Source organism: Mercenaria mercenaria, chromosome 14 (assembly GCF_021730395.1).
Source record: "Mercenaria mercenaria strain notata chromosome 14, MADL_Memer_1, whole genome shotgun sequence".
Taxonomy (NCBI): domain Eukaryota; kingdom Metazoa; phylum Mollusca; class Bivalvia; order Venerida; family Veneridae; genus Mercenaria; species Mercenaria mercenaria.
In genome coordinates, this window is record NC_069374.1 from 42,078,595 (window position 1) to 42,100,836 (window position 22,242).

At 35.4% G+C, this 22,242-nt stretch overlaps 1 protein-coding gene across 6 annotated transcripts in view; it reads left to right on the forward strand.

Moving 5' to 3' along the window:
• LOC123527391 (kazrin-like) overlaps positions 1-22,242 on the forward strand; it is a 104,001-nt gene that overhangs the window by 5,957 nt on the left and 75,802 nt on the right. For 2 of the 6 annotated variants that reach the window (XM_045306800.2, XM_053523322.1), the window contains exon 3: positions 11,516-12,001. The exons of 1 other annotated variant lie outside the window; for it this stretch is intronic. In XM_045306800.2, coding sequence (XP_045162735.2) covers positions 11,899-12,001 — 103 coding nt within the window. In that variant the 5' untranslated portion in view covers positions 11,516-11,898. Of the gene's footprint in view, positions 1-10,905; positions 12,002-22,242 lie in introns of those variants that run through there. 3 more of the 6 variants (XR_008367063.1, XM_045306798.2, XM_053523323.1) reach the window with 2 other exon arrangements.

A 22,242-nucleotide genomic window follows, 5' to 3' on the forward strand; every position in this document is an offset into this window, starting at 1 on the left:
GTTGAAGTTTTACAGGTCAGTTACTTATAATCTCCAAAACAAATGCAGATATTCAGTTGAAACATGTGTCTTTGGGGTTACAAAACTAGGTGAAATTTTAAGTATCAAGTCCTATAACTCTGACATGCATTTTGTCCCCCCCCCCCACACCCCTCTTTTTGAAGAAGGAGGGGTATATTGTTTTGCTGACGTCAGTCGATCTGTCTGTCGGTCCGCAGACCAATCTGTTTCTGGATGATAACTTAAGCCTAGGATCATGAAAGTAAATGACAGGGAGGTTGACCAGCAGATGACCCCTGTTGATTTTGAGATCAGTAGGTCAAAGGTCAAGGTCACATTGAACTCGAACAGTTATAATCATGACCAGCAGATAATCCTTAATGATTCTGAGATCAGTAGGTCAAAGGTCAAGGTCACAGTGACCCGGAACAGTTAAACCCATTTCCGGACAATAACTTGAGAACGCTTGGGCTTCGGTTCTCAAAACTCAGTAGTGAGGTTGATCATGACTATTAATTTTGAGGTCACAGTGACCGAGAACAGTTGGAGTTTCCAGACGATAACATGAGAACACTTGGGCTTAGGGTCACGAAACTAAATAGGGAGGTTGATCATGACCAGCAGATGACCCCTATTGATTTTGAGATCAGTAAGTTAAAGGTCAAGGTCACATTGACCCAGAACAGTAGAACTTTTTTGCCAAATAACTAGAGAATGCTTTTGTCTAAGATCACATTTGATATAGAGGTCACTTATGACTGGTAAATGACCCATAATTATTGATTTGAGGTCAGTACGTCAAATGTCAAGTCCAGATAATTCCTGTTCCTTGTGCAGTTACTAAATGCATCAAAGGTGGGGGGCGGGGAGGGCATTTCGTGTTCAGCGAGTTCTTGTTTCTTTTCCTAGGTCAATAACCAACCTCACAGGATCATAACTCTGACATGTATTTTGGGCAAATTATACACTCTTTTGGACTTTTTTCTTTTTTTAGGTCAATTACCAACCTCACTGGGTCAAGTCCCATAACTGTAACATGTATTTTGACCAAATTTTGCTCCCCTTTGGACTTAGAAAATCCTGGTTTAAGTTTCTATGAAAGTTACTATCTCCAAAACTAATGCAGATATTGTTTTGAAACTTCACATGTGTCTTTGGGTTGATAAAACTAGGTGATAGCATCCAGTCCCATAACTCTGACATATACTTTGGCCAAATTATGCCCCCCTTTTGGTCTTAGAAAATCCTGGTTGAAGTTTTGCATGCAAGTAACTACCGTATTTTCCCGAATTAAGGCCCCCCCTCTAATTAACAACCCCCACCCGTTTTGGAGGGAAAAAAGTCAACAAGAACGAGAAAAAAAATCACCTACCTCATTTTTATAAGTCCACATAATAAGTAATTTACAGTAAGTATCCAGTGTATTAAGAATTAAACACACTTTTAAACAGTCCATGTACTGTAAATCCAAAACGTTTATACTAAGTACGGTACGTATCCAATCATCAAATAGAAAATTAAACGGTAAATCCATTTTTGATTTGTTTTTGCACCACCCGCGCACAAGCTTCCTGTCGACTTTAAACAAATTTGCGGCAAAGTGATAACCTTTTCTTCGGCAGTTTTAATAACTTGTCACATAAGCAGCGTGTCAAACCACTGACATTGTGTATTGCTACCTGCATGTACTAAGAAAAATATTATCGGAGTACACAGCTGTTTGGGTATGATGACGTAATGTGTAATGTCGCGAGCGTGTCACGGAATACATGAGGTACCGTATTTAAATGCATAATTTTAAGATGCACTGCATTAAATTGGATGCCAAATAATTACGTTTTGGGGGAATTAAACAACACAGAAACACTTTACAGTTGGTTTGAACGATGTTTTTAAGTTTTGTAAAAAATTTTTTTTTTTTTTTTTACCTCAAATGAACGCCTCTTTGGAAAATGTAACGCCCCCGGGGGCGTTTATTCGGGAAAATACGGTATCTCAAAAACTAATGCAAATTAATGTTGAATTGAACTTCACAGTCAATGCTCTCTCGATTTTGTTCAAATGATTCTGCTCGGCACCTTCTACTATTGTGACTTTTTTTTTGCATGTAGAACAAGGTTCAATTATTATTTTGGGTTGCTTGGGTCAGGGTTAAGGTCACGATTATGATTATGAAGTAGAAAAAAGGTTTTACACAGTTACTTTAGTTTATATTGGTAGTAAAGAGATCAGCAGTGCAAACTAAATAGTACAAACTACCAGGTAGCTTGCATAAATACCCATGTTTGGGTTGACTGCCATTTTCTGTAGCTTCGTAACCGATTGCATACCAGATAGTTTCCAAAATTTCTTTAATTTATTCCTGTTGGATGTATATGTACATATCAGCCACTTTTGCTTCTGAAACCTGCATAGAAATAGTAGGAAAAAACATTAAGTTAGAGAGAAGCTTCAGTTTCTAAATGCAGAAGATTTTGTTCATACCGGTATATCACATACCATAACTTTTTATAATTAATTCAAAAATTAAGATTTAAATTACTTTTTTTTGGTCATGAAAATATGTGTACACCTGCGCCTTATTGTCATTGAATGAAAAGAGGGGTTTTTTTTATCATGCCCTTCAGGGCTAATATGCAATGATTAAAAGCCTTTCACATGACCCCCTGGGGTCTGTCTTGTCACTGACTGACAAAATGGAATGTCACAGATTACTGTTGGTCTTAATTTACATGTTGTAATTTTGTATCATAAGAAAGGACAATTTATGAGGATTAAAGTTACAGTTTATGGGGTGTTTAGTACCTTGGTTAAGGTGACACATAAAACTTGATGAACTTTCATTAAATAAAAATTAATCTTGAAAGGTCTGTATCTTTTTTTCTCTTTTTTTTTTTAAAGATATAAACCTACAAATTGTTTATATAACTTATGGCTACAGAAAAAATTGAGGTATTTATAGGGAATATAATGTCTTATACATGAATTTTTGACCAAGGCTTATTACAGCTATACAGTCAACCCCATATACAAAATGTACCCAGAAGTTTCAATGCATCTGATCTGTGCAGTGTAAGAGGGTTATTGTTAGCCCACCATCATCAGATGGTGGGCTATTCAAATCACTCTGCGTCCGTGGTCGGTCGTCCTTCCGTCCGTCCTTCCGTCCGTCCTTCCGTCCGTTAACAATTTCTCGTTATCGCATCTCCTCAGAAACTACCAGGTGGATTTTGACCGAACTTTGTCAGAATGATGTATTGGTACCCTAGTTGTGTCCCCCTGAAAATCAGACTGGTTCAACAATTTTTTAGTGAGTTATGGCCCTTTGTTTATTTCTATAATTTACATAGATTTATTTAGGGAAAAACTTTGAAAATCTTCTTGTCCAAAACCACAGAGCCTAGGGCTTTGATATTTGGTATGTGACATCATCTAGTGGTCTTCTACTAAGATTGTTCAAATTATCCCCCTAGGGTCAAATATGGCCCCGCCCCGGGGGTCACATGGTTTACATAGACTTATATAGGGAAAAACTTTTGAAAATCTTCTTGTCCAAACCACAAAGCCTAGGGCTTTGGCATTTGTAATGTAGCAACATGTAGTGGTTCTCTACCAAGTTTGTTCAAATTATCCCCCTAGGGTCAAATATGGCCCCGCCCTGGGGGTCACATGGTTCATATAGACTTATATAGGGAAAAGCTTTTAAAATTTTCTTGTCAATAACCTACTACATTCAAATTTGGACCACATGTATGGTTTTGAGTGGCAAGATGAACCTTGACATGAGTTGACCTTGATTTTGACCTAGTGACCTACTTTCACATTTCTGTAGCTACAACCTTCAAATTTGGACCACATGCATAGTTTCGTGTTCCAAAATGAAATTTGACCTTGATTTTGACCTAATGACCTACTTTCACATTTCTCGAGCTACAGCCTTCAAATTTGGACCACTTGCATAGTTTTGTGTACCGAAATGAACTTTGACCTTAAGATTGACCTAGTGACCTACTTTCACATTTCTGTAGCTACAGGCTTCAAATTTAGACCACATGCATAGGATTGTGTACCGAAACAAACTTTGACCTTGACATTGATCTAGTGACCTACTTTCACATTTTTGAAGGTACAGGCTTTAAATTTGGACCACATGCATAGATTTGTGTTCTGAAGTGACCTACTTTCACATTTCTCAAGCTACAGCTTTCAAATTTGGACCACTTGCATAGCTTTGTGTACCGAAATAAACTTTGAAGTCAATAAGTCTTGAAATTTGGAACTATCAAAAATGGCACATTGGTGGGCGCCAAGATCACTCTGATCTCTTGTAGTACAAAAAAGTCTTAAAATTAAAAACAAATACTTTTATCATTAAGCAGGGAAAAAAGCAATGTTTAAAATTTGTTGTATTAAGGGGTTAGCTGCAAGAATTCTTCAAAAGTTAATGATGTGTGAAACATTTTATTCACTTTAGTCACCCTTATAAGCTCAAAGATAGTTTTAAAAATGACATTTTAACAAATTCATTAGTTTATATACTTTCTAAATATAACAGCAAAAATATCTAAATATAACAACAAAAGTACAAAAAAAAAAAATGTTAAATTAACCCTATTCTACCTTAAGGACGCTCGCTAAAGTTTCGTAATTTTTTTCTCAATAATAGATTTTGATGAAATGTTTTGTATTAAAAGATCATGTTATGATGTATTGAAAAATGAAATAAAAATACTAGGTCACCAGCTTTGTTTCAGTTTAATTTGCTCTTAGATATGGTGCTATTTTAAACATTTTTCAAAATATCTGTAATCCTAAAATATATTTCAGTAAAGTACAATAATCAGCATAAATTTGATTATCTAAGCATTTTTATAATGGAAAAAACAATATATCTATTTGAAACATGCTCACAGAAATCAAAAGAACATGATTTTGTAAAGAAAGGAATACTTGTTCAGCAGACCCAAGGGCTATTTTTGCATATTTTTGTCAGTTTTAAGTTGGTACTTTTGCTATTTTATCGAGTTTCACATAATAGAATTTAATCAAACTCTGCACATACCTTTGGTTATGTCTACCTAATCTAAAACAAAAAGAAAATCGATAGGTCACCATATTAGATTTCGCTTAAATCAAATTACAACGAGGTGGGGTGTGGTGGGCATTTATACAACGCAGGTTGGTACGAAAGTTTCCGCCCCTTTTTTTTAACAAAACCTATAGTTTACGAATGTACCGTACGGGTACAGTACGGGATTAGAAACAGCTGTGACTCAATGCAGAGTTTGAGCGCTGGTATAAATAACAGACTCCAGTATATGTCGGATTGAAGTATTTAACTAAAAGTACTTTAAATGTATATATTTTGTAACCATGGTGATACTTACCCTAACCTTTAGTCAGTATATTATACATTTTGTACATTAAATGCATGCGAACATACAATTATTTGCGAATTTTTGCTGTATGCGTAATCACTTCCGGGCATGCGCAGAAGACCGCACCAACTCTGCAGTGAGCTACATCGATTAGAAACACATCCAAATTGGCACAGTGTTGGGGTAAATATCGACCCATCCGGAAAAACTGTAGCGATGACTTTAAATGTGGTTAACACTGAATGCAATAAGCCATCCCCACTGAAAATGATCTTCATTTGTTTGATAAACATGAATCATGTCATGATACTGATCCAGTTCCTTCTTGAATACAGTGAATAGAAGTTATATACCCTTTTAAAAACATTAAAGATTTTACTGTTAGCAACAATAAAGGTATAAAAAAATGTACAAGTTATATAGTACTGTTGTTCACAATGCCTCCAATTTAAGCAGAATTGAAAGAAAAATGTCATACTGTTGTTCACTTGATGATGACTTGATGTATTGGCCATGAAAAGCTATTCTATAGGATTGAAGGGTGGCACACTAACATAGATCTCTACACTAGCAATATTCTATGTATGGAGGATTGAAGGGTGGCACACTAACATCTCTACTCTAGCAATATTCTAGGATTGAAGGGTGGCACACTAACATCTCTACTCTGGCAATATTCTATGTATGGAGGATTGAAGGGCAACACACTAACATCTCTACTCTGGCAATATTCTATGTATGGAGGATTGAAGGGTGGCATACTAACATCTCTACTCTAGCAATATTCTATGTATGGAGGATTGAAGGGTGGCACACTAACATCTCTACTCTGGCAATATTCTATGTATTGAGGATTGAAGGGTGGCACACTAACATCTCTACTCCAGCAATATTCTATGTATGGAGGATTGAAGGGTGGCACACTAACATCTCTACTCTGGCAATATTCTATGTATGGAGGATTGAAGGGCGACACACTAACATCTCTACTATAGCAATATTCTATGTATGGAGGATTGAAGGGCGACACACTTACATCCCTACTCTGGCAATATTCTATGTATGGAGGATTTGAAGGGTGACATACTAACATCTCTACTCTAGCAATATTCTATGTATGGAGGAGTGAAGGGTGGCATACTAACATCTCTACTCTGGCAATATTCTATGTATGGAGGAGTGAAGGGTGGCACACTAACATCTCTACTCTGGCAATATTCTATGTATGGAGGATTGAAGGATGGCACACTAACATCTCTACTCCGGCAATATTCTATGTATGGAGGATTGAAGGGTGAAAGACTAACATCTATACTCCGGCAATATTCTATGTATGGAGGATTGAAGGATGGCACACTAACATCTCTACTCTGGCAATATTCTATGTATGGAGGATTGAAGGGTGACACACTAACATCTCTACTCCGGCAATATTCTGTGTATGGAGGATTGAAGGGTGGCACACTAACATCTCTACTCCGGCAATATTCTGTGTATGGAGGATTGAAGGGTGGCACACTAACATCTCTACTCCGGCAATATTCTGTGTATGGAGGATTGAAGGGTGGCGCACTAACATCTCTACTCCGGCAATATTCTATGTATGGAGGATTGAAGGGTGGCATACTAACATCTCTAGGATTGAAGGATTGAGGATTGAAGGGTGACATACTAACATCTCTACTCCAGCAATATTCTATGTACGGAGGATTGAAGGGCGGCACACTAACATCTCTACTCTGGCAATATTCTATGTATTGAGGATTGAAGGGCGACACACTAACATCTCTACTCTGGCAATATTCTATGTATGGAGGATTGAAGGGTAGCATACTAACATCTCTACTCTGGCAATATTCTATGTATGGAGGATTGAAGGGTGGCATGCTAGCATCTCTACTCTGGCAATATTCTATGTATTGAGGATTGGAAGGTGGCACACTAACATCTCTACTCTGGCAATATTCTGTGTATGGAGGATTGAAGGGTGGCACACTAACATCTCTACTCTGGCAATATTCTATGTATGGAGGATTGAAGGGTGACACACTAACATCTCTACTCTGGCAATATTCTATGTATAGAGGATTGAAGGGTGGCATACTAACATCTCTACTCCAGCAATATTCTATGTATTGAGGATTGGAAGGTAGCACACTAACATCTCTACTCTGGCAATATTCTGTGTATGGAGGATTGAAGGGCGGCACACTAACATCTCTACTCTAGCAATATTCTATGTATGGAGGATTGAAGCATGGCATACTAACATCTCTACTCCAGCAATATTCTATGTATGGAGGATTGAAGGGTGGCATACTAACATCTCAAGGATTGAAGGATTGAGGATTGAAGGGTGACATACTAACATCTCTACTCCAGCAATATCCTATGTACAGAGGATTGAAGGGCGGCACACTAACATCTCTACTCTGGCAATATTCTATGTATTGAGGATTGAAGGGCGACACACTAACATCTCTACTCTGGCAATATTCTATGTATGGAGGATTGAAGGGTGGCATACTAACATCTCTACTCTGGCAATATTCTGTGTATGGAGGATTGAAGGGTGGCATACTAACATCTCTACTCTGGCAATATTCTATGTATGTAGGATTGAAGAGTGGCACACTAACATCTCTACTCTGACTATATTCAGACTGGAGGATGGAAACATTACTTAGGACATAACATCTTGTGGAACTGGCAATAAATATCTACCAAACTTGGTCTGAAGTGTTGTATAAATTGGTTTGGTACAAAGCAGTTGGAAAAAATCTGTGAAAAGATCCTTTGGAAGCATATATAGAATGCAACCAAGCAGAATAATAGCAGACTCTGTTTGATTGAGTATGTTATTGATGGGTAAAGAAATGTGCATCACCTTTCACGCCCCCTAGCACCGATCAAAGGGCCAGACAATATAACAACACTTAATCCAAGTATGGGTATACTTTTTACAGCCGCCACTCGGCACTTAGATATTGTTTTTGTGGTAGTTGATAAAATCTATAAAAAGATCTGTGAATACTACTAAAAAAAGTTTATCAGAAATTAAAATGTAATAAGCTATTTGGTCTTTTAGACTTTTTGCTCACGAGTGCCAGTTGCACAACTTGTGTTGTTCTAAAACATGTGGATGGCTACTGTGAAGTGTGATACCCAACAGACTGTTGGGACAATATGCAGGTAAAATACCTGACTGGAGAAAATGAAGAATGATATTATAAGAAGCAATATTTCTACTTTACTTGTTTTTGTAAACATACTAGAAACTGGCAATAAAGATTAAGATTTGAAATGAAAACAATTAATTATATCAATTAAAACTGTGGTTAGGGAATTTGAGCCATATGCCAAGCATTTTCAGCTCTGCATTTATTGGCAGTGAACGGAAATTGCAGGTGGAATTCTTCACATTTTGATGTTTTTATAATGCTATATTTTTTTGTTACTTTGGAGATAAATATTTAGAACATGGTGTTTATAATAATTCTTTTCAGGGCTCTTTGTTCTGCCGATTATTCATAATTGTAAATGTTTTTGTTTTTCTGGATGGTGTTCTAACAGTTTCTGGTGTCTGTAGGAATATCTGCATTTCGTTTCGTAAATATATTTCAGTTCTTGAAATTTTGTTTTTAGAGGACAAAATTTGTTCATCATTGCCAGGTAAACAGAATTTGATTTAGTTATTATATTTCCAATACTATGAAATCATTTAAATTTGTGTGTACAAAATTTTATAGTTTAAAATGGGACATGAATTAAATTTTGGTCAGTTTTGAATTTAAAAGATAAATACAGGGATTCAGTTTGTTTGTTGAAATTTAATTTTTTTATATTAACACCACAACATTATCAAATTTATCCTGCATTCATCAATGAAATAAATGTATTGAAAAAGAAAAATAATGTGCTAACATGTGGGTGTTCTAGATTTTTAGTGGTTTACATTTTCCCTATTTTATATGAAGTTAACACATGATTTTTACAGTAGTTGTGCATATCAGGTTCTTATCAGATAAGCAATCAAACTTGGCACATGTGAAAAATAAATTTTATTTGCTTATCAGGGTTTTAAAAAAAATGGTATGTACATGTTTAATTTAAATTTGTGTTGTAAAAACATTGTAGGATAGGTTACAATACAAAATTGATTCACACATTTTAGACAAAAATTATTTTTCATATAAGATAAGATAAGAAATTGATGATTATAGTGACTTGTGCATTCATATTAACTATAAATATCAATACAAAAAAAGCATTACTTCAACAATGCGAATGTACTTTAATAAAATAGATATAAATAGATATGGCAGGCATGCAATATATGTTTAGTAAAAAGGCAAATCAGTAAGTGTGACAATGGATCAGGCCCGGGTCCAGAAATATTTGATTGATGGGGGACACCAGTTTAGGTTTAGAACAAAGGCGTCACTGGCAAGGTGCATAGCTCCAAGAGGGGGTAGGTACGAGAGGGGGTCTCAGTCCGTATTTGGGGGAAGAGTGGGGTCTGCTCCCAGAAAGTTTTTGATATACAGGTATGAAACCCTCTGGTGCATTTTTTTAGCTCACCTGAGCAATGCTAATGGCAAGCTATTGTGATCACGCTGTTGTCTGTCCGTCATCAACAATTATGTTTAAAAGACATCTTCTCCAAAACCACTGAATGGATTTTGATGAAACTTGGCATGGATGTTCATTGGATGGTCCAAAGTTGTTCAAACGGTTCTGCTTAGTTGCACATATTAGGAGCTGCCAGAGCTAAAAAATAGAAAAAAATCTTCAAACAACATCTCCTCCTAAACCGATGGTCCGATTTTGAAGTTATTAAAACAAAATATATGGTCCTTGTGTGACCCTCTACCAGGATTATTCAAATTATTTTGATTCGTCTAAAAACATGGCCACCAGGGGGCGTGATTACTTTTCCCTATATGTATATAGAGGAAATTAAAAAAATCTTGTGTGAAACTACAGGCCCGATTTTAAAATAATGTTACACAAGTGCTCCTGGTGTGACCCTCTACCAAGAGTGTTCAAATTACTTTGATTCGTCAAAAAACATGGCCACCAGAGGGTGTAGTCACTTTTCCCTATACAATTATGTATATTATAAGTGGAAACTATAAAAATCTTCTTGTGTGAAACTGTTGGCCCGATTTTAAAATAATTTTACACAAATAGTCCTTGTGTCAGACCCTCTACCAAGATTGTTCAAATTATTTTGATATACTAATAGATGATGTCACTTAGATAATTTAGTGCTTAATTAAGCTTTGTAAAAATTAAATACCAGCTAAAAAACTAATCAGAAGTTGTCATGACAAATTATAGACATCAATCAGATAATGATAATTTTAACAAACAGAATTTTTGCAGTCTGATGAGACCTGCAGAATTTTGCAAAGAACCCACCTAATTAGGTATATGGTATTGATGGTTTCCATGGCTTGCATATTTTGAAAACAAAAATGATAGTTTTAAATTCTCTACATTTGTGAGAAAATATGGTGTACTCCCAGATACACTGGTAACATAAAATGGAATAAGTCTGGCCTATATCAACACAGGTTATTGCTCAGTAATGATCAATATTATTTACGGTGATTAGATTATTAACACATGTAATTAAGATACTTTCACACTTAACATGTACTTGCAGGATTTCTTTTCATTTATTTAGTTATCTTATTTCTGAACTTGAGTAAAAGCAAACAAACGAACAAACTTATAAACATTATCACACTTTGATAAGAGATTTTCACATTGTAATTTTTTTTTGTTTAGTGATTAGATTAAAAGATAGCGGAAGAAAAAGTAGGAAAATAGTCTCCAAACTAGTGGTTTATAGATGGTGAAAAATATATTGTTGTTATAGGGCTTTTGCAGTTTTCAAGTAGTTGGGTGGAAAAAAGGTTTGTGGTTTTGTCTGAGCTGTCTGCTGTGCGGTTTACTTGACAAATGACTATTTGTTAAATGTTAAGTAGCCTTTATGGACAATATTTATCAACAGTTGACAAGTTGTTGTTCACATGTTGGTTAGACATTGGTTTCTTGGTTTGCTTACTGAAGGTTTTAAATTCTAGGGCTTTGATGTCTTGAACCTGATATAATGTTTCTTGTTATAGAAACAAGCAGAGGAACAACTGATTGACATTTTTTGAGAGACAATGGATTTACTGAATGATAATTGACATTTAATGAGAAATGATGGATTTACTGTATGATAATTGACATTTTTTGAGAAACGATGGATTTACTGTATGATAATTGACTTTTAATGAGAAACGATGGATTTACTGTATGATAATTGACATTTTTTGAGAAACAGTGGATTTACTGTATGATAGTTGACATTTGAATGATTAAGTAATAATTATTGAAATATTCTGTTGACTTATATGAAATCCAAAACATGGAAACTACTGATTAAATCAGAGATGATAAAAGTGAATAATATTGGTGACTAAATACGCATATATTGACTGGAAAAATTAAACAGATTGAAATCATGAGTTCAATGGAGAACATAGCAGAAGGTTTGCTGATTTCGGATACAGCACGACAGAAATTCTCGGCTGCAGTAGATAAACAAAACCTTATTGCTCAGACAGGTATGTGCTTTCTTTAAATAATCAATTTACTTGTTTAAATTAATCATTTTGGTAATTTTAGTGTAAAATAGCACAGATAACAATTCATGTCAGAATCTTTAGCAAAATCATAATAACTGTCTTTCATCTAAAGCTTCTCTATCTTTCACTGCAGATTTCACAGGAAGTGAATTTTAGCATTTTTGAAAGAACAGGAAACCTATACTGAATGATAGACTATAAATCTACTTGCATTATTTTATTACCCATATGCAGTAATATTATACCTGCAAAAACCATGTATTTGAATAATTAGATCCAGTTATATGCTATTTCAATTTTTTCGTAAAATGATTTTGATTGCTACTGTAGTCAGAGTCTTTTGATAACCTCTGAACTATTCTCCAGTTAAAACTGTCTGAATACAAAAAAAACCTTGACCCTGCCGAATTAGATCAGTAAGATAATGCACAATCTTGGGAAATAGTTTGATCCCCAGGCAGTACTATGTTCTCTTAGGCGAGAGAGTTGCTTCTCTTGTTTTATGACAGAACTTAGAACTACTCAGAATCCAGGTGAATGATATTGGACCATCATGACCCTCTTGTTTATAACATAAGAGCAGACACAGTGCTCCAGTGGTAACACTGTCTCACTACAAAACCAGGGGTCATGAGTTCAAGCAGTATGTGACACTCAATGGCAGTTTTTAATAATAACATTACCTCTGTTGGCCCATGTGTTTTCAACTTTGCTTGCTTTACAAATTGTAAATTTATTATATTGTTGTTTTCATACCAAATGAAACCTTGTTTTCTTCCTTAAAAATTGCTAATAAGATCCTGCACAATGTTATGAATTTACTTTGCTGAAATATGCTTTTCATTTGAGAAAAGTTATTAATATTTACACATTTTTCGATTGAAAGCCATAAATGTTACATTCAAAATATTGTAAGAAGTAAACAACACACACACACACTGGCCATTTGCACTAAAAACTTACAACTAACCTTTACCTCTTGTTAGGAATAAAATTGCATTTAAATTGTTTGGGTAGCTGCACATGTCCAAAAACTTCCTAAAATGAAAATCACTGTTAAGAAATTGAAAGTATGCTTGCATTTTTCTTGTTTTGCGTATATTCAGAAGCACGGATGAAAATTTTATGCATAATCTAGCATTTCCGAAGCGTCGGATACACTTATACTCGGCTTATCTGGAGCACTGTCAAGTCCCCGTTTCTCCAACTAAAATAAGTGACATTGGGATAAGAGTCCTGTGTAAGGGTGCTTTCTTGAATTGGAACGTCTTCAGTATCTTCTGGAAGAGTCGCCTATATGGATTAACGGGAGCGACTATGAATTAGCTTCTTAACACATACATCCTCTTGTGTATATACTTCTATGTTATAGTTTAGTCTGGCTACTGACTAGATAATCTTTTTTAATTTTTATGCCCCCGATGGGAGGCATATTAGTTTTCATCTGTCCGTCCGTTTGTTAGTTCGTTTGTAGTTCGTCACAACGTTAACTTTTTGCATGAAGGCACTTTCCTCGCGAACCACTGAACCCAGGACCTTCAAACTTCACATGCTGATAGTACTTATTGAGTACACGATCCCTACTGACTTTGGGGTCACCAGGTCAAAGGTCAAGGTCACAGGGGCCAATGTTAACTTTTTGCATGAAGGCAGTTTACTCGCGAACCACTGCACCCAGGACCTTCAAACTTCACGTGCTGATAGTACTTATTGAGTACACGACCCCTACTGACTTTGGGGTCACCAGGTCAAAGGTCAAGGTCACAGGGGCCAATGTTAACTTTTTGCATGAAGGCACTTTACTTGCGAACCACTGCACCCAGGACCTTCAAACTTCACATGCTGATCGTACTTATTGAGTACACGACCCCTACTGACTTTGGGGTCACCAGGTCAAAGGTCAAGGTCACAGGGGCCAATGTTAACTTTTTGCATGAAGGCAGTTTACTCGCGAACCACTGCACCCAGGACCTTCAAACTTCACATGCTGATAGTACTTATTGAGTACACGACCCCTACTGACTTTGGGGTCACCAGGTCAAAGGTCATGGTCACAGGGGCTAATGTTAACTTTTTGCATGAAGGCACTTTACTCGCGAACCACTGCACCCAGGACCTTCAAACTTCACGTGCTAATAGTACTTATTGAGTACACAACCCCTATTGACTTTGGGGACACCAAGTCAAAGGTCAAGGTGCTGCAGGGGGCATTTGTCACCATTAGTGACAGCTCTTGTTTAAAATCATTTCTCATCATTATATTCTGGCCAATCTTTCTTGGTTTTGACTACCTAGTATTTTTAGAAAAAGGGGTATAATTATACAAATTTTGAATAGCCTCAGGAGTTATCTCCTGTGAACAAAACACAGGGTCTGAAGTTCTGAACACAGACTAGTTCTAGCTGATCATCAATACCAAAGGATGATCGGAATGTACATTGTGCACCTAGCAACTAATGTTAAGTGACTAAAGAGTAGTGGTTTGTGGTTAAATTAATGAACTGTTCAAAAAATTATACAGACTCGGGTTTCTTGCTTTTGAATAGATTTTTTTTTTTGCTACATCATTTTCACCATATTAGATTATTTACAATGCAATTTTAAGATATATTGCTGCAATTATACCTTAAAAATCAGATATTTTTTTTAATCATCTGCATTATTTCCTACCTGCAACTTTATTATAACTTTCTTTTAGGTGTTCACTTAAGGGGACGCATATTGCTACATTCACAGTTCATATAGCAATGCGGAAGGGGTGCATATTCAAGAAATCGATGGTGGGAAAATAAAAAACATATTCCTAAACTGATATAATACTGATGGACACCTGTAATATTCAGTATTTTGTGGATAAGAATGTGGTACTATGAATGTAATAGGAAAACAGAGGTCTTTGTGAAAGTACATTCAACACAAAATATTAAGCTTTTGTATAAGGAAAAAACAGGTTTTTTACAATGACAGTGTTCCAAATAATGTTGAAGGGATGAGATTTTCTTTCTAACACACCAGGTTTGCTTAAACATGTAAAAATTTAACGCCACGTCTGTTCATCTCGGGATGGACGCCATATTTTCATTGATAAAAAATGTAAACAAAAAAATCAGAGTGGGATTAGCATTGCAAGGGCATAACATGACATTCTACACAATGAATACCTTAGAACAGATATCTAAGATGCTACACAGGTCAGGCGGGTTAAATGCATAAAGTCGATCACTTGAAATTCATCTTGAAAAGGTGGTTAATTTTAGTTTGTTTACATGGTTTTTAATTTTCCCACGACTTCTCGGCGATTCACTGCAAATGTATTACTGCGCCGGACGAAAGGTAACTCTAATAAACAACGGGAGACAACTTAGGTGTCAGCACGTGTACGATTTTTAAAAAAACATGTCGATGATTATAATTTCTTATCAAATAATGAATCCTATTCAGATATTCGTCTATAATATTAGAAAATTATTAATTTCTGTGGACATTTGTCAAATAATATTACTTACAGTGGACTACTTTGCGCATCAAACTGGTTTCCGCTTCAGTTGTGAGGCACTTCCGTTATACTTTTTGACAACAATAACAAAACACAAAATGAATCAATAAAGTCACTTATAAACCGACTGCTACTTAAATCAGTGTAAGTAAAGTTGTTTTTACAACATTATACATGTTCGTTACGTTATGAGATAAAGTTTATCTTGAACTGCATAATCCATTAATTACGTTTAGATGATATTGCATTTACAACTTATTTGACCCCGTTTTTTTACGTGAATGACAGCATTCTCGTGCAACTCGTGCAAACAGAATTATGAAAAGTATGGTGGAGAATTCAAGGACAAATTATAAATGACATTAAAGTGAGGATAACTGTATATTCGTCCAGTTTTGATCATTGACATTCCTGCTGTTTATTAGTAACTTTTGTGAACAAGATTAGAATGTTGCTTTTGCACATATACACATTGATTGGACCTCTCAACCAAATTTCATACCTTATTTTGGGATTTTTAAGACAATACAATTCAAAAGTTTGTTGAATGTGTTTTGATATTTAAGTGCATTGTAGTTCATGAATACCAAGTTAAAAATTAATAATGGCAACATTTCTAGGCCTTTATTGTAAGCCACTAGACTTCTGTAACGATAAATGTTTAATGTATTAAGGGGAATATACTCTTTTAGTTTTGTAATGTGGCATTCCTTGACCACCGTATCTTTTCTTATGCACTACTTTGTAAACAAACTAAATAATGTGTTTTAGCTCACATATGCGAAATGAAAAGCAAGACAGTGAACTTATTTCACATTCTTTCTTTAAATTAGAATCTGTAGGACATTGATAAATGTTTGGACAAAGTGAAGCACTATTATTTCCGCACCAAAAAGTCTTAATTGTTGACTTTGAATGTACACAAGAAGTCTTATGTAATTCAACAATAACTTTCTTGTTTCAGTGTTTCTCATTTTTATTTTAGTGAGCAATCCTTTGTGTACTTATAACAGTTGAAACAGTATTCATTTCATTTACCAAAACCTTGTACTTTTTTGCAGGTAAATTTTATAATACCCCACCCACTTTTTTCTAATTTCAAAGTATGCGTCCCCTTAATTGGTTGTGTAAACTTTGTTAAATTATTGGCAGTTTGGAAGTTTTGTTGATATATCATTGATCTTCAGAATAAATTCATAACTGATAATCATTGTTAAACAAATTCTTTGTGTCCGTTTCTATTACAAGTTATTGATCAAACAGAATTTTTGGGTGTCATTTTCAGCACTTGGTGAATTCAAGGTCAATGTCAGGAGAGTCAGATAGGATTTAACAGGCCTGATTTTTGTTAACCATGTCTTTCTCTTCGTTTCTCTAATCTGAAATATATAGAGGATATTTGTTTGTTTTGAGTGAATATGGAATATATCTCCCTGAGAAGTGAGAAAATTTCAAATACTTTCACGAGCGTGTAGTGCGAGTGAAAATGTGAAAATTTTCTCACTTCAAGGTGAGATATATTCCTTCTTGCCTACCTAGCGGGGAAGTATACATTTATCCGAGCATGCGCCGGGGATAGATATTCCTGTCTTTCCCTAGGGAAAAACCTTGTCTAAAATAGCGTGCACTAAGGTGACGTCACATAGTACTGGTACCATTGTGACGTCATAAACTTTATAAATAATGTCAGGAAAATCACAAACCTATTTGTCTGCACGATCTATTTTGAACATGAAGAGGCAAGAAAAATGATCTAACATGTCTGCCTGTGTAAGACAGCTGTTTTCCCTACCCTCGGGACAGCATGGATAAAAAACCTCGCTAACGCTCGGTTTTCCATTCCACACTGTCCCTCGGGTAGGGAAAACCCCGTCTTACACTGGCAGGCATGTAAGATCCTTATAATATTCACTCAAAACAAACAAATTTTCTTTTTATTTTATGCTCGATTACGTTGAGATGTGCATTTTGCAACTATTTTTAATCTCAGCGTGGGAAACAGACGTGCGTAAACAGACATGACGTCATAACAAGCTGTAACGTTATAAAGACGCATACAACATAAAGTTCCATTGTATTTTATTTTTTGCTGCATAATGTTATGAAATTCTCTTTAAGTAAAATAATTTGAATTGAGAAATATACTATAAAGAACAAAGTGCGACTACAATTTTTATCCTGTTTTAAGCAAATAATTTAGAATTCATACACAATGTATGAGGGGGCGGAGCTATATCTCTCACAGTGTGGAAATATAGATTTCATATTTTCACAGTGTGAGTGATGAGATATAAAAATATTTAACTAACAGAATACAGTATTTCATTAGTTAGCATAAAATAAAATGCTTCTTTAAAGGAAATAGTGAGAACACACCGTATAAAATCAAATTATATCTTACTGCAGCGTAACTTGTGCAAATGTACATGCTGTCTTGCCGGCAACGTTTTGCATTGCTATGTTATTATTATTATATGTACAGTGATATTGTTTAAATTCATAGGCATGAAATTCTTGGTAAGGCCAAAATTGTTATTTTGAGTGGATAGATAAAATGAATAGGAATTGTATTTGTTTGTTGACATTTAATTTCCTTGATTTATGCAACCATGCAATTCACAAAAATTAGTCCCACACAGTATTGATGTTTTTTTTACAGTTTTTATGTCCCCCACATGATCTTGTAAAAAGTGTAGAGCAAGGGTATATTGTACCAGAAATGTCCCTAATAAATAAATTGATTTATTGATACACATTGGTACACTCCTACCCTAAGGTCACAGTGTGGCAGGTATTTTTACATCAATTAATGTGTTATTGTTGACTGACAGATTAAATCTGACTGTACTGTATGACAATACATTGGTAATTGATACCCGGCATACAAAGAAAATCAACCCTTGACTGGAAGAAAGCAGAATTTAACAAAATCTAAAGGAGTTGCCTCCCTTACCTATCTGTGTTGGATTCTTTTCAAATTGCAGGGCCATATTTTTTGCTTACAATTGGTCTATTTGTTTGCTGTCAGTAGTGCAGATAAGCTTAAATGACATTTCTTACAAGTAATAACATGGACAACAAACAAACTTATTATCATAAATAAATTTTTGAAGATTACTAGTTCATAGATTTTGCTACATGGCCAGTGGTTTGTTGGTAAAATCTGCCAAAATTCAAATTTTGCTAAATGGCTGCAGAATTCAGGCATTGCCATGTATTAAAACATTATTAAATGGCTGCAGAATTTAGGCAGATAGTTTAACTATTATCTGGAAAATCATTAAGTAAGTGTATAGTATTATGATATAATACCGTAAACATTTGAATATATCACACACTTTTTTTACAATTTTTTTCATTTTTACAATTGAGTGTTTAACCTTTGAATCTTTTAAGTACATGCAGTTATTTAATAAAATTGTCAATAAATAAGTGATTTAATATACATAAGCGTAATTATATTCCAGTTTTTATGGTAGTTTATTGCCTTAACAAGAATACTTGCAGATGAGTCATTCAGTTTACAGCCATAATTTGTTTAACTGTATTTTTTACCAAATATTATCTTAATTAGTTATTTAATCAGTGAACTTCTGATAGCTTGTGGTTTTATAGCTCCTGCTTTCTTTTGAAATGTATCCATCAGGGAAGAGAACAGGTGAAAATCTACCTGTAATTGCTATTCCTGTCTTACCCAAGGGGATACAGAATTAGAAATGTTGCTTCTCTTGAAATAATTCCAATTTAACAGCCACAAAATATCTGAGGTCTTGTTTCCTGATACATCACTATTCTGCTTATGTGTTGGTGAACTGGAAATCTTGGAGAAACAATGAATAAGACCTAAAATGTAGCATAGTTGTATACAGTTATATACTATAAACGCCAGTTTCCATTTATATAATTCACCTCAATTTTTCTCTTATGCAAACTGTATTTCTTTTTTTTTATTGGAAAAAAATAGCTGAGAATTTGGTAAGAAATGACCTTGTTTTGTCTCCCCCAGGAGACATATTGTTTTTGCCCTGTCCGTCCGTCCGTCCGTACGTACGTCACACTTCATTTCCGAGCAATAACTGGAGAACCATTTGACCTAGAACCTTCAAACTTCATAGGGTTGTAGGCCTGCTGGAGTAGATGACCCCTATTGTTTTTGGGGTCACTCCGTCAAAGGTCAAGGTCACAGGGGCCTGAACATTGAAAACCATTTCCGATCAATAACTAGAGAACCACTTGACCCAGAATGTTGAAACTTCATAGGATGATTGTTCATGAAGAGTAGATGACCCCTATTGATTTTGGGGTCACTCCGTCAAAGGTCAAGGTCACAGGGGCCTGAACATTGAAAACCATTTCCGATCAATAACTAGAGAACCACTTGACCCAGAATGTTGAAACTTCATAGGATGATTGATCATGAAGAGTAGATGACCCCTATTGATTTTGGGGTCACTCCGTCAAAGGTCAAGGTCACAGGGGCCTGAACATTGAAAACCATTTCCGATCAATAACTAGAGAACCACTTGACCCAGAATGTTGAAACTTCATTGGATGATTGTACATGCAAAGTAGATGACCCCTATCTATTTTGGGGTCACTCCATTAAAGGTCAAGGTCACAGGGGCCTGAACATTGAAAACCATTTCCGGTCAGTAACTTGAGAATCACTTGACCCAGAATGTTGAAACTTAATGGGATGATTGGTCATGCAGAGTAGATGACCCCTAACGATTTTGGGGTCACTCTGTGAAAGGTCAAGGTCACAGGGGCCTGAACATTGAAAACCATTTCCGGTCAGTAACTTGAGAACCACTTGACCCAGAATGATGAAACTTCATAGGGTGATTGGTCATGCAGAGTAGATGACCCCTAACGATTTTAGGGTCACTCTGTTAAAGGTCAAGGCCACTGGGGCCTGAACATGGAAAACCATTTCCAATCAATAACTTGAGAACCTCTCGACCCAGAATGTTGAAACTTCATAGGATGATTGTTCATGCAGAGTAAATGACCCCTATTGTTTTTGGGGTCACTCCGTTAAAGGTCAAGGTCACAGGGGCCTGAACATTGATAACCAGTTCCGATCAATAACTTGAGAACCACTTGACCCAGAATGTTGAAACTTCATAGGATGATTGAACATGCAGAGTAGATGACCCCTATTGATTTTGGGGTCAGTCTATTAAAGGTCAAGGTCACAGTGGCCTGTTCATGTAAAATCATTTTTTGGAAATAACTTGAGAACCACTTGACCTACAATGTTGAATCTTAATAGGATGATTGGACATGCAGAGTAGATGATCCCTATTTATTTTGAGGTCACTTGATCAAAGGTCAAGGTCACAGGAGCCTGAACAGTGACTTGAGAACCACTAGGCCAAGAGTGTTGAAATTTAGCGGGATGACTGGACATGCCAAGTAGATGATCCCTATTGCAGCCAACCATCAGTGTCTCTTTGACTTTCGCTCCTGACCCCTATTGACTTCTTGCCTATAGGACTTTGCATTTGGGGAGACATGCGCTTTTTTACAAAAGCATTTTCTAGTTTTTCTTGAATCACTCCATCATGGACATACAGAGGATGTATTAGGTGATGTTTTAATCAGAAACATACAGAGGATGTATTAGGAGGGGTTTTAATCATAAACATACAAAGAATGTATTAGGTGATGTTTTAATCATAAACATACAGAGGATGTATTAGGTGATGTTTTACTCATAAACATATGGAGGATGTATTAGGTGATGTTTTAATCATAAACATACAGATGATGTATTAGGTGATGTTAATCATAAACATACAGAGAATGTATTAGGAGGGGTTTTAATCATAAACATACAGAGGATGTTTTAGGTGATGTTTTACTCATAAACATACAGAGGATGTATTAGGTGATGTTTTAATCATAAACATACAGAGGATGTATTAGGAGGGGTTTTAATCATAAACATACAGAGAATGTATTAGGTGATGTTTTAATCATAAACATACAGAGGATGTTTTAGGTGATGTTTTACTCATAAACATACAGAGGATGTATTAGGTGATGTTTTAATCATAAACATACAGAGGATGTATTAGGTGATGTTTTAATCATAAACATACAGAGGATGTATTAGGAGTGGTTTTAATCATAAACATACAGAGAATGTATTAGGTGATGTTTTAATCATAAACATACAGAGGATGTTTTAGGTGATGTTTTAATCATAAACATACAGAGGATGTATTAGGTGATGTTTTACTCATAAACATACAGAGGATGTATTAGGTGATGTTTTAATCATAAACATACAGAGGATGTATTAGGAGGGGTTTTAATCATAAACATACAGAGAATGTATTAGGTGATGTTTTAATCATAAACATACAGAGGATGTTTTAGGTGATGTTTTAATCATAAACATACAGAGGATGTATTTGGTGATGTTAATCATAAACATACAGAGGATGTATTAGGAGGGGTTTTAATCATAAACATACAGAGGATGTATTAGGAAGGGTTTTAATCATAAACATACAGAGGATGTATAAGGTGAGGTTTTAAAATGGAACATACGGAGGATGTATTAGGAAGGGTTTAAATCATAAACATACAGAGAATGTATTAGGTGGGGTTTAAATCATAAACATACAGAGGATGTTTTAGGTGATGTTTTAATACTAAACATACAGAGGATGTATTAGGAGGGGTTTTAATCATAAACATACAGAGGATGTAT